Source organism: Pristis pectinata, chromosome 25, assembly GCF_009764475.1.
Source record: "Pristis pectinata isolate sPriPec2 chromosome 25, sPriPec2.1.pri, whole genome shotgun sequence".
Taxonomy (NCBI): domain Eukaryota; kingdom Metazoa; phylum Chordata; class Chondrichthyes; order Rhinopristiformes; family Pristidae; genus Pristis; species Pristis pectinata.
The window spans coordinates 30,457,842-30,471,801 of NC_067429.1; the positions used below are offsets into that span (position 1 = coordinate 30,457,842).

The following is a 13,960-nucleotide window of genomic DNA, read 5'->3' on the forward strand; positions in this document are numbered from 1 at the left end:
TGACCGATTTCACAAGAATTAAATTGGGTTCTATGATGCCTTGCAATAATCTTCTGAACTGGTTCTGTTCAGCAGAACAATGACAGCATTACTGAGTTTCATGAATATGTTTAGTTATGCAATACACCTGAAAGCTACTTGCCTCACTTTTTCTCAGGTACTTTGTAAGCTTCATCATCCAGTTCCAGTTCCATGAGAGCCTTTGTAAAGCTGCTGGTCACACAGGACCTCTCTACAAATGTGACATCTATAAGTCAAGAGCAGCTGGAAAACTCATTGGGTAAGGACAATGTAAAAGGGCTGTCATGGTCTACATCTAGAATTATGTTCCATTGTGTAGCTCTTAAGTGAAACAGGACAATACCAATAAGGGTAATGGAGGTGCAACACTTGAGATATTGGTCTCATAGTCCAGAGGACTGAACTAACAATCCTGGGACCCCACTTCAAACCTCACCATGGCTGATATGGAATTTAAATTCAATTGAGATTTGGTGATGATGATTACAAAAAGTATTGAATTACTGCTAAACCTATGATAGCAATTTTTAAGAAGCATTTAGACAGACACATGAACAGGGAGGGATGTAGACCACGTGCAAGCAGATGAGCAGTTTAAATTGGTATCGTGGTCAGCACAGACATGGTGGGCTGAAGGGCCTGTTCCTGTGCTGTACTGTTGTATGTTCTATACTGAACTAAATGTTCTATCTAGTTCACTGATACTCTTCAAGAAGGATGGGGTGGTATTTATATAACACTCTAGCCCCCTAATGTGAACTCGAGCTACCTTCTGAAATCGTGAATCAAGCCAACACCATCTTCTCAAGGGCAAATGGGGATAGACAGTAAATACTGGTCTCGCTAAAGAGACCCAGATCTCAAAAATCGAATAAAACAAACCAAGGTTGCTATATGTTACACATTAGGACTAAATTAGCATTCGCATGCAGAGGTACCAAAGGCAGAAAGTGGAAAATCACTTTATTCAAGCCCTAACTTGCTCTGCTGGTGTTTCCGTGTCTCAGGAAACCTCCCACTGCTGTAATGTATGTGACCCCATTCAGCTCAGCTTGGATCACCACCAACAGCCAAACAAGATCAGAAGGTCACACCTCAATCCCCTACCTCACACAGGGCCAACACGTTTCACTGGGGGAGGGGGGCGGCATTGGCGATCCAATGGGAAGTGTCCCTGGAATAAGTGATTGACATTAGAAGCTGCCCACAATATATTCTGGTTCAGGATAAGCTAGGAACCCTTCACTTCATAGGCTGTATTTTGTAATTTAACTCTGCAAAGCCATGTCCAACACAGTGTTAGCAGATGGCAAATCCTTGTAGTACAATGGAGCCAGTGGTATTTTGAGTGGAGCTCGCTGGTTTGCCTTGCCTCCTCCAGACTCTGCTGTCTGTGACTCAGGACCAGATCTGGTGTCTGACTCCTTCTATGTGTCCACCTCAGGGATGCCATGAAACTGGGAAGCAGCAAGACCTGGTACGAGGCCATGAGAATGATCACTGGGAACACATCTATGTCGGCTGCTTCCCTGTTGAGATACTTTCAGCCGCTGATCACATGGCTCGAAGCCAAAAACAAGAAGAACAACGAGACATTGGGATGGCCCGAATATGACTGGAAGCCAGGTCAGTAATGTTAACGAGTAAAAAAAATCCTTCCCGTTTGGGTGTTCCCTTACATTCTAAATCTAGAGCTCAGAGCCTCAGGGTGATCACACAGAGAAAAGCAGGAATCTAGGAGTCACCACACACTCCTTACCTGCCAAACAACTAATCCCTCCACCAACTCCTCACCCTCCTGTTTCCACCAGCCCCCATTTGTCCACCCTGCCAACCCGTCACTTTCCAAACCTGCCAACCCCTCATCCACCACCCCCCATCAAACTCTCCCCTGCCTGCCTCCAACAGCCCCTCACCTACCGACCCCAGCAACTCTTCACCTGGCTCCTCAGCCAGCCCCTCACCTGCCCACTCCCACTAACCCCTCAGCTGCTCACTCCCACTAGCCCCTCACCTGCCCACCCCCACTAGCCCCTCAACTGCTCACCCCCACTAGCCACTCACCTGCCCACCCCCACTAGCCCCTCACCTGCCCACCCCCACTAGCCACTCACCTGCCCACCAAGATGTTATCGAGGTGAGGGGTTCAGTTAAAAATAGTCGGACTAAGATTGACATATTTCTGTCAGTCAGGCAAGGGTGTTAACAGGTATGAAGCAACAGTAAGCATATGGAGATCAAGTCTGGGTCAGCTGCGATCTAACTGAATAGAAAGTAGGCCTGAGCCACTGAATGCTCTTCTCCTGCTCCTATAGTCTGATACTAACCTTGACATGTTGTGAAGAGCACACAAGAAAACAACAAAGGGATGTTGATGGGCTGTGACTGGGAAAAGGTCCGGCATATGGATTGGAATCAGATCGGCCATGATCTCATTAAATGGCAGAGTCAGCGTGCAGGGCCTCCTCCTGCTCCTTATCGTATGCTTTGTACAGTTGTATAAAATATCACCAGCAGTTGTTAGCCCTTACAGTTCTGTGTGTGATGGCACCACCGGTATCAAGGTCAAATATCAGGCAACTGTCTGGAGAAGGAATCAGTCTGAGCATCGGGAACAAAACACAAGCTGCTTTGGTCGTATCCATTGGTCTGTAGACCGGCACCTCAAGTTGACTGGAACATTTTATCATTGGTTTATCTGTCATCATGGAGAATTTGATATTGAGCCCGAGACGCTGGAACGTGCCCAGACAACAGATGAGGTATTATTCCTCAAGCTTGCCTTGAGCATCATTGTAACAGTGCAGGAGGCCACAGGCAGGAAGGTCACTATATTGTGATTATAGGTTTCACCAGGGCTCCATGCAATGACTGGAATCTTGTTACAAGTAAAGCCAAACTCAAATTATTTAGTTCCATAATTTAAAAGATCAAAGTATACTTTTCTAATATTGACTGACACAGTCTGATTCAGTAAGGATACAGTGCAGCTACAGTCCTGCTAGAGTACTGTACAGCGACAAGACTGCTTCAGTGCCTCCACAGAATAAGTACATTACTGCAACAGTGTTACTGTTACATTACTGTGGCTGCACTACTTGCAGTGCTGCTGCAGTTTGGTTGCAATATTGTTTCAGTATGGCTACAGGAAAGCCGTGGTATTGCTGCAGAATATTGCAGTGGTGTTTCAGTACAGCTACTGCAACATCACTGTAACCATTCTGCATTATTTCTACTAAAAGGTTTTGGTATTGCGACGGTCTGACTACAGTCCTGTGACAGTACAGCTGCACTAAACAGCAGTGCCACTGCAGCAATGCTACAGTAATCTATTGCGCTTCTGCAGAACTGCTGCAGAACCATTGCAATACTGCTGCAGGTTGGCTACGGTACAGATACACAGTGGCTGCAGTATGGCAACCTTGCTGCTACGGCACTGCAACAGTCCAGCTATGGTGCAACTACCATACTGCTGCAGTACTGATGCTGTACAGCTGCTGTTCTGATACATTGGGCTGCAGCTTGACTAAAGTATGGCTGGAGTTTACATACAATGCAGCCACAGTGCTGTGACTACTGTACAACTGCAGTACTGCTGCAGTGGAGCTGGTGAAGTGGAGAAACATCAGGGTATTTATGGCTCCCTGGCCGTAATTCCACAGTTTACAGCGGCCACTAAACTACTGACCCACATGTCTTTGGGATGTGGGAAGAAACAGGAGCACCTGGAGGAAACTCACACGGCCACAAGAAGAACACGCAAGCTCCACACATACAGTACCGAAGATCAGATCTACGAGCTGAGCCACTGTGCCGTGTATAACATCAACATATTCTGACAACTGTCAGAGCTCACCCCTGCGTGCTTCATTGAATGAATAAAGACTCATTATTTCTGTATCTCTGAATTTTGAATAATGTTTGATACACAGTAGCCTCAAAATGTTACTGTGGGAAAGTAATTGATTCCACGAAGGATCGACCACCATTTCCATGCCACTCTATTGGGAACTGAAGATTAAAGGAAAAAGCTTTCCTTTGCTTTCTCATTGGGGCCTGTTGTTATTGTTGAAGTGCCCCTTTCAGAATGGAACATCAAGGAATGAGCTAACCGAGGTGGTTAAAAGGACAGATCAGATTGGTGGTTACAGAGAGCACAGGGAGATCAAGGGGTGTAAAGCTAGAAATGGGCTGTTCGGGATCGACATCAAGAAGCACAAATGGAAATCCCGAACCTTCTCCGCGAAAAGGCTGTTGACGTAGAGGGTGGGGGAGCAGGGGTGTTCAACTGGGGTTTTGAAGACTTTGTGATATCTTGAGCTGAGCAGCCCAAGGGCTGTGCAGGAAGGCTGCGAGAGTTGTCCCGATTACTTGTGTGGATAGAGCGGCAAAGCAGGTTGCGTGGCTGACCAATGCTCCAGTCTTCATCTGCTCAGAACAGGGATTAACTTTCATTCCTTTCTTTCCAGTCTCTGCCTTCATTGAACCTCCAAGTCCAACAGCAACAACTTCCACTCCAGAGGGGAATCCTGTGACTGTTCCAAACAGCAAAGTGTATTTCCTGGGACTGAGTTTAGATCCAAGCCAGGCAAAGGCAGGGCAGTGGATTTTGTTCGTATTGGCACTTGGTCTGGCCATAGCTGTCATAGTCTTTTCAATAAAAATGTTTAGAAGAAAGTGAAGTCCTAACAAATCACCACCTGACTGTCAAATGGAATAAAAGGAAATCTTGTCAGGTCAGAACTATTTCACTATGCAAGTGCTCAGTTTGTAAATCTGGTCTGAGAATGTTTAATCAGTCACTTATATAATCTCTAGCAGTGATTAGGTATTCAGTACAGGGATATGAATAATATATCAAATTGTTCTCCTATGTTTGTAATTCACTGTAATTTTTGAATGTAAATTCAAGCAGTTTCAGGTTACATTATTGAGATTCCATGACATAGGTGTTGTTCAGATGCTAAGCATGTGTATACTGGAAATGCAACCGTGTTGAATCGCAGTGAAAATGAGGCCACATGTATAAAACTTCAGTGAGTATTTAACCAATGCTATCAGCACAGAACATGCAACAGTACATAATAGCAGTGAAAATGCAGCCATATCTTACAACAGTAGAAATGCAGGCAAATCTAACTGTAATGGAAATGTTTTGTGATCGGGCATTCAACCAAAAACAAGGTTGATGTATTCCAGCAGTGGAGTAATGAAAGCTGCACTTCACACAAAGTCCTGATACCCCACCTGAGTAACCTGAACCTGTTAGAGCTTTGGCTGACAGAGATGGTCCCACAGCACACTTGGCCTGGTGTGACGGTGCCAACAATCGGATTGTCAAATTTTGAGCAGAATGTGAGATCTTTCAAACAATCACATGGAGAATCCATTAGTATAACTTGAACTTGAACTTAAACTAAATGAGGAATCCTGTTGTGGGATGTGGTTGGTGTGGGATGATATCAAAGTTAATTGACATACTCAATGTACCTCAACAAAAGATTACTTCAGCTATTGTTGATTACTTTGAAACGGGTAACATGGACAGCACTGTGCCAGCTTATCAAGCCTCATAAGACTTTAAAAATGTTTCTAAATATTTTTAAACTCCATTTCTCTTCTAAAATGATGAACTGTTGAAGAGGTGCTAATGTATAAACGTCCTTGCTATGGCTCAGCCTATGTGTTAATGAACTGTAGTAAATGCTCAGCTGCCAGATTTGGTTGGCAGTTTGTGTGGAGTTGATTGAGCTCAACCAGGGCGAGAGTTGGAAGTTTAGAATTAGCCAGAGTATCTGAAGTCTAGAGAGGTGAAGTTCAGTCAGTGCTTGAACTCCCGATTGCCACTCAATGACATCCGGTGGACGTGGGACAAGGAGATGGGCAGGTTGGATTGTGATGCCCAGCTAGTTGAGGAGTCCATCAACACTCACCGTCAAGCCTTGCGGGAAGAACAACAAAGTTACCAGGATGCAACCGGTGAATCCAAGAACCAAACCCAGTGAGGAGCCAACACATGCAGAAGAGTAAAACTGGTGAGGTAAACATATCAAGATCCCATCAAAGAGATCAAATCCAGTGACAACCGCTGAAAAATATTCTGCTGTGTTCTATAAAGATCTTGTTCATAGCATTACATTGTTTCTCTCATGTACTTACGTGCATTCATTGCATGATTTATGTACAAGTTCCAATCCATGTTCTGTGGGGAGTCGTATACCAAAGGACTGAAGGGTCTGGTGTAACTAACAGCATGCACAATATACTTGAGCTGTTTTAACTGTATTCTGCTCTGTTTGCTTTCTTCACTGCAGTGTTGCTATCACAATATGTGGAAACCTTTGCCTTTCCTTCATGCTGTGCATTAATGGGCGGGAACGATGTCCTTGGAATCCAATTTAGCTCTGGTGAAATCAGAATGTACTGCAGGAACAAGAGCCACTGGAGCTGGAGACCAGCCTTGATCTATTTTGTACTCTTTCACCCACTGATCAGGGAGTGTACCTGTGAATAATCTATCAGAATTCTTCCATGAACAAAATCACCAACTTGGAATTGTATCGCAGGTCTCATTAATGCAACAAAATAACCTGAGATATTTGACAGGAGTGTCATTGGACAAGGGTTGACAGTGAACTGAAGGCAATATCGAGATAGGTGCCTAAATACTTAGCTTAAGGGAAGAGAGGATGGTAGCAAGTTGAAGAGTTTGGGACTTAAACAACTGAAGGCAAGGCTGCCAGAAGGCGGAGTGATAGGAATTGCAAAAATCTGCAGATGCTGGAAATCTAAAATAAAAACAGAAAATGCTGAAGATACTCAGCGGGTCAGGCAGCATCTGAAGAGAGAGAGAGACAGAATTAATATTACACATCAATGACCCTTCAATCAGAACTAGAAAAATGAGAAAGCAAGAGTTGTTTTAGTCAAAGTCAGAGTTTATTGTCATATGCACAAGAATGTACAGGTGCAATGTAAAACTTACTTGCAGCAGCATCACAGGCACAGAGCATCAGATAAGCAGCATTCACGAGAAAACATAAATTAACCATAAATTATACACAATTGTACACAAGAAAGAACACAATAGAACAAAAAGGAACAAAGTCCATTATAGTGCAAAGTGGTCAAAGTGATCATAGTGTTGCTATACTGAGGTTGTGCAGGTTGCTTCAAGAACCGAATGGTTGAAGGGAAGTAGCTTTTCCTGAACCTGGTGATGTGGGACATCGGGCTTCTGTACCTCCTGCCCGATGGCGGCTGCGACAAGATGGCACGGCCTGGATGGTGGGGATCTTTGATGATACATGTTGCCTTCTTGAAGCAGCTCCTCCTGTAGATACTACCAATGGTGGGGAGAGATGTGCCCATGATGTACTGGGCTGAGTCCACTACTCCCTGCAGCTTCTTACGTTCCTGTGGATTTGAATTGCTGTGCCAGACCACGATGCAACCAATCAGGATATTTTCAACTGTACATCTGCAGAAGCTGCAGAGAAATGTTTAGCGAACAGAGAGAATGCCTGTAATTGGGTGGAGACCAAGGTTGTCCAGGTGTCACACATGCTGTTGAAGCCTTCTCAGAGAGGGTGACAAACATTTGTTAACCACAGCTGATCTGTCTGCAGAAGTGTAACAGGAGGGAGGTGAATGAGATCAGCAGAGAGGAACAATGCTGGAACTGAGAGATGTAGAACCCAGCTATTGCTAGAAGCCTGAAATAAAAAAAGAATGCTGGACTGATGGGTTTGGATGTGTTAAAAATAATGCCAGAATTAGAGGTGAGCAGAGAGATCAGAGGGTTGTGTATCTGGAGTGAACTACAGAGACAGGGAAGGCCAGGCCATGGATCAGAAACAAGGATGAGAAGTTGAAAATTCACCTGCTGTTTATCCTGGACCCAGTTTCGGTCACTGGGCACAGAGGGAACTGATGAACCAGTGTGAGTTTGGATACCGGTCAAGTGCAGAAGATGAACGACCAGCCAGAGAGCACTGGAATAGTCAAGGTTGGAGGGAGCAGAAACATGGCGCATGTCCATTCAGCCACTCTCCTCTGATAGAAACCACTCAGGATGCAGGAGAGGAAAGAGCCAGAGGTACAATTACAACATCTAAGAAGCACATGGACAGGTACTTGGATAGGAAAGATGTATTGGATTATAGACCCAATGCAGGCAAATGGGATTGGTGCAGAGAGGCATCACAGTCGGTATGGATGAGGTGGGCTGAATGGGCCCATTTCTGTGCTGTATGTTTCTATGATTCTGTGATTCAAGTGAAGACGACAATACTTGTCCCAGGAATAAAATCTTCAGCTTACCACATTTTTAAGAATTGGAGGCCTATAAATAATTAGTAACCAGCCTATGGGAAGGTAATGGCTGTTCATCCACACAACTTATAGTGATATGGGCAGCAATGGGGGCAGGGGTATGGTTTGCGAAGTCTTGGGACTGAAAATTGCTCCCATATCCCATAGGAAAATGACAAACTGTGCGAAGGGATGCACCGTTTCATTACACAGCCTCTTCCAGGTGAGATCGGTTTCCTAGTTAGTGGTTTTTCCTAAATTGATGCCAGTGGGGTTTATAAGACCAAGCACAAACCTTGCCAGTTAATTGGAAGATTGGGCTGAAGACGTTTGCAGGTTCGTGAAAGTATACATCACAAACAGTGACCACTCCGTCCATGCCAACGGAGGATGTGCTATTCAGTCCAAATCGACTTTCCACCTCTGGGTACAAAACATCGACAGTTCATCCAACAACATTTTTCACAGCATGAAAAAATATCCTTACTTCCTGGGAAATCAGTCCGTCAAATAATCTGAACAGTTACCCCCTGTTTGGAGAATGATGGCCAGAGTCTCAACTGTTGCATCTCTAAGCACCTCGAATTAAGTTTTATCCAGACCCGGGCAATTTATTTATTTGTTTTAAATGCTAAAGCCCTTAATATTTCCTCTCCCTCTATTTTAAGTATATCTAGTATTTCACATTCTGTATTGTAAAGACAGGCATAAAGTATTCATTAAGAACCTTATACATGCCTGCACACACAGTCAACTCCAGTCTCCGACTCTTTCCTGGACTCTTGCCTTTTAAAACAGCTTAGAGTTTCCTTGACTTTATCCATCAGTATTTTTCATGGGCCCTCTTTGTTTTCTTAATTTCCTTTACCAATTTCACTCCTAACCTTTCTGTACTTCTGCAGTATTGAGTTCGATGAAATGAGCTTCCTTCCTTTATGTGCTCTTTGATATCCAAGGGATGCAAATTTGGGAGCACCATTCCTTATTATGGTGGGACATGTTTGGTCTGACCCTTCCATGTCTCCCCTTTCAATACATCCCGCTGAACTAACACTGATTTACCTTCAAGTAGCTGCTTCCAGACCAATTTTACCCTAATTTTACTCTACTCCTTGTCTTTCTATTATGCTAAATCTAACTGCAATGAGATCACTGTTAGTGAAATATCCTCCATTGATATTTTTTTCATTGTCTGGGCTTATTCACTCAACCACAATCCAATATCTCGGCACTGGTTTAGAGTAATTTAAAAAATCCTCATGAATGGACTTGAAGAATTCTTCATCCTCGACATCTTTTACATTATTCACGTGCCAGCTAGGTTGGTTGAAGTTCCCTACATATCTTTCCTGTTATTTTTGTGCTGACCAGAAACTTATCAACATATCTGATTTCCTTTCTCTTTCTGATGGTTCGGGCGTCCAGTATACATTCCAATGTGAATGCCCATTTCATGTTTCTGAGTTCCCATCTCCCTGCCAAGTTGGTTCATACTCCCTAGTAGTGTACCCACAGACCTCTGAAGGAGAATATTTGTCCTTGCCTTGTCAAGAGACACAATCTGCCTGGCATGTACAGGTCCCACTTTCCCTAAAGCAAATCCCAGTACCTCAGCACTCTATAGCTCACCCCCCCCCCCACTCCGAACCATTCCTTCATTCATGTTTTCAATGAAGTGTCTCCTGTTTCTCAACTCACTTGTGCAAAGAACCTTCAATAATCTGGAGATTATCGTCCCTGAGCTCTTTTTTTAATTTCATTCCTATCTCCTAGAGGTGAATGTGCAGAGAATAAAATGGGCTAGTGTTGGATTAGTGTAAATGGGTGCTTAATGGTGGCTGTGGACTTGATAGGCCAAAAGACCTGTTTCCCTGCTTCTGTGTCCTATGACTCTATGATTCCCCATAATCTGCCATCAATACTTCATTCCATTCTCTATTCACATCCTTAGTAGTGAAGCAAACCATGAACGCTGATGGTCACTCTCCCCCTCAGTGCCTTCAGCAACTTGCTTGGTGACACCCTAGACCCAGACACCCCTGTACTACATCAATGCACTCTGTACTAACATAATGTAACTGCACTGTGTAATGAATTGACCTGTACGATCGGTACGCAAGACAGGTTTTTCATTGTACCTCTACAAGTGACAATAATAAACCAATACCAATACCAAAATACCATCCCCAAAATACATCCTTGGACACAGTAATTCCTGCTACCCCCGAACTATTGAATCTCCCAAATGCTAAACCTTTCTTGACTCTCTGAATTCTCTACTGTAGAATTGAGCCACTCATAGGCTGCAGACTTTGCCCCAGTTGCATTTCTTGGAGGAATTATTCCCTCGCCAGTGTTCAGAGAGAATATGTGTCAGAGTGTGAACTACACCCAGGGGACTCCTGTACCACCAGCATAGTTTTCTTGTCTGACGAGTGTTACCCATTGCCTCTCAGTCTATACACGGTAGAGTCAGAGTCACACAGCACAGAAATGGGACCTTTAGCTCACTGAGTCCGTGCTGACAATGAGACACCCACTTACACTAATCCTACGCCAAGCCCATTTTATTCTCCCCACGTTCTCATCAAATGCCTCCCAGATTCTACCATTCAACTACACACCAGGGGCAATTTACAGCGGCAAATTAACCTGCACTTCTTTGGGATGTAGGGGGAAACCACAGGGAAAATGTGAAAACCCCACAGAGACAGCAGCCCAGGTCAGGATTGAACCCGGGTTTCTGGAGTTGTGAGGCTGTACCACTGTGCCGCCCGAACTATACAACACCGGGAAAGAGAACTTCAATCCTGCAATCCAAATTTTTCAGTCCCAGTAACTGAAACAAATGGAGAACGAGCACAAAACACCCCTGACACCCCTGACCCAGGCACTGGAATCTGATAGATTTTCTCATCTTCTGGGCAATATACCAGGAGGATGTCCATAGATCCAATCTCAATGCCAACCGCTAGTCAAGCAAGGTTACGTCATTGTCCCAACTCTCTTCTCAGTCACTCTCACCACAAAGCCACATCCCTTCTCCAAAAAGCAGCCCCCCCCATCAAAGTGGAGCTGACCTGTAAGACTAATTAGAAACTGGTCAACCTACATTGTCTCTAGTCCAGAACCAAGATCACACCAACCTGGGTCACTTCTCCACAGTATGGAGATGATGTCTCCATACGTGTATAATCAGAGGGTTGCATGAAGAGTGCAGGAGATTGGCACTGAGTTAAAAGATCAGCCGTCGAATGGTGGAGCAGGCATGAGGGAGCATACGGTTTCCTCCTGCTTCCGTTTCTCACAGCCTCACGCTCTAGGTCATTGTTAACTCATTCACTGAAGCATATAAGAAGGTGGGCCTTAGACTTAACGTCCAATAAAATAAAGGACCTCTACCAGTCTGCCCCTGCTGTACAACACTACCCTCTGACAAATGTGGACTGCTCATGGTATCTTAGGAACCACCTCTTAATGAAGGTAGACCGATTACGAAAGAAGAGTCTTTGAAGACCAAGATCTCAAACCCAGCACTAAGCCCGTGGTCGTCTGAGCTATATTGATCCTGTGTACATCGGAGACGTGGACGACCCACACCAGGCACCACAAAGCACTGCAGAGGCAGTACCATTCCTTTTTCACAAAACTCTCCTAACCCACTGGCACAATTATCAAACAAACATCACTACCGTCTTCCGGGCCAAGATCCCCAGCATCGAGGCTCTCACAGTTAGTTCCATTGGGCAGTCCGTGTCACTGTTATATCGAAACAGAAAATGCTGCAGGTCAGGCTGCACCTGTGGGAAGAGGAACAGAGTCAATGTTACAGAACCTTTTGTCAGAACTGAAAAGGAGACATAAGAAGCTTGTAGAGCTGTAGGGAAAGTGGTGGAGGGGGATGTCTCTGATAGGGTAAAACCTGGGTTTCCAAGGGGATAAACTATAAACAAGGTTATCTGGTCAACGAGCTGGAGAGCTGTGTGAAGGAAAGAGAAGCTGGTGTCGGACAACACCTTATCAAAGACAAGAAGGGAAAGAGACACCATGGAGGGTGAACGAGGCAGGAGAGACAGATGGAAGCACCATCAGAGAGCAGACCAGGGTTTCATCCTCTTGAGTTTGATTTTCATGTCACTTTTATGTCCCGATTATGTCCAAAACAGACCCTCTATTCCAAGTTCTGTCACAGAAAGAGTACAGAGCAAACAGAGGAAAAGATTCAAAGGTGTTCTGAAAATGTGTAACACTCCCAGAGACACATGGGGGCCCCTGGTCCAGGACCAGTTACAATGGAGAAGGAAAGTTTGAGGTGGCGATGGGAAGTTGAGCACATACATCAGGAGCACACAGAAACCCCGTGCAAACGGTGAAAGGAGCGCACCCTCTCCAAAACCAGCCACCCACCCGACCGTACGGTGGCAGGATCTCCGCTCTCACACTGGGCTCCTCAGTCACCTCAGAACCCACAGAACTGGCCTGGAAGCAAGTTGTTCTTGATCTACAGGGGCTGCCTAACAAGAAGACCCACATGCCTTATTTCCCCAGTCGACTTCCACACACTCTGCCTTCCAAGTTGTCCTTATTTCAGTTTAAGACTCTAATTTCAAGCCAAAGATTTGTATTTTTCATCTGAAAGTGAAATTCTATCATGTTGTAATCATTCTTCTCCAGAGGATCCTTTACCTCCAGACCATTAATTGATCCTGCCACACCGTACAGATCTAGTCAATGCGTCTGCAGTGTGTGTCATCAATAAAATGCACTGCACTACTCCTCTCTGACAGCAAACTTCGACTTCCACCACGTCAAGAAGGATGGAGGTGGCAGACACGAGGGAACAACAGGACCTGAACAATTCCCTCCAAGTCATACACCATCCTGATATGGAAATGTATGTCAGTCCTTCAGAGGTGCCAGGAACCCTCTCCCCAGTGACACTGCTCGTTAGCCAGACAGCAGCAACTCAAGAAGGCAGCTCCTCGCCACCTTTTCAAGGGCAATTAGGGATCCAAAATAAATGTGGTCTTATCAGTGATGCCCAGATGCAATAGATGGAGATTTTGAAGAATCTTTGCAAATTACAGAATGAGTTTGTTTTGCTGGTCTTTTTTCTTGAGAGGATGATATGTTATAACCAACCAGAAACTAAAAATAAAAACTGATCCAGTATATCAGGATTTTCAAACAATTAAATTTGAAGCATTCACTCCTGGATTATGTTCAACATAGTTTTCCATCACTAAAGCTTTTCATAGAACAGCTAAACAATGCAATGCCTTCCTCAGAAGATACACGGTATTGGTATTGGTATTGGTTTATTATTATCACTTGTACTGAGGTACAGTGAAAAACTTGTCTTGCATACCATCCGTACAGATCAATTCATTACACAGTGCAGATACATTGAGTTAGTACAGAGGGCATTGAGGTAGTACAAGTAAAAACAATAACAGAGTATAGAGTAATGTGTCACAGCTACAGGGAAGCGCAGTGCAGGTAGACAATAAGGTGCAAGGTCAAACAAGGTAGATTGTGAGGTCAAGAGTCCACCTCATCGTATAAGAGAACCGTTCAATAGTCTTATCAGCGTGGGATAGAAGCTGTCCTTGAGCCTGGTGATACG

At 44.5% G+C, this 13,960-nt stretch overlaps 1 protein-coding gene across 2 annotated transcripts in view; it reads left to right on the forward strand.

Moving 5' to 3' along the window:
- ace (angiotensin I converting enzyme (peptidyl-dipeptidase A) 1) overlaps positions 1-13,960 on the forward strand; it is a 144,929-nt gene that overhangs the window by 120,929 nt on the left and 10,040 nt on the right. The window contains exons 23-25 of one of the 2 annotated variants that reach the window (XM_052038906.1): positions 158-280; positions 1,466-1,647; positions 4,491-6,306. In XM_052038906.1, the coding sequence (XP_051894866.1) occupies positions 158-280; positions 1,466-1,647; positions 4,491-4,702 (517 nt within the window). In that variant the 3' untranslated portion in view covers positions 4,703-6,306. Of the gene's footprint in view, positions 1-157; positions 281-1,465; positions 1,648-4,490; positions 6,307-13,960 lie in introns of those variants that run through there. The other variant, XM_052038907.1, reaches the window with a different exon arrangement.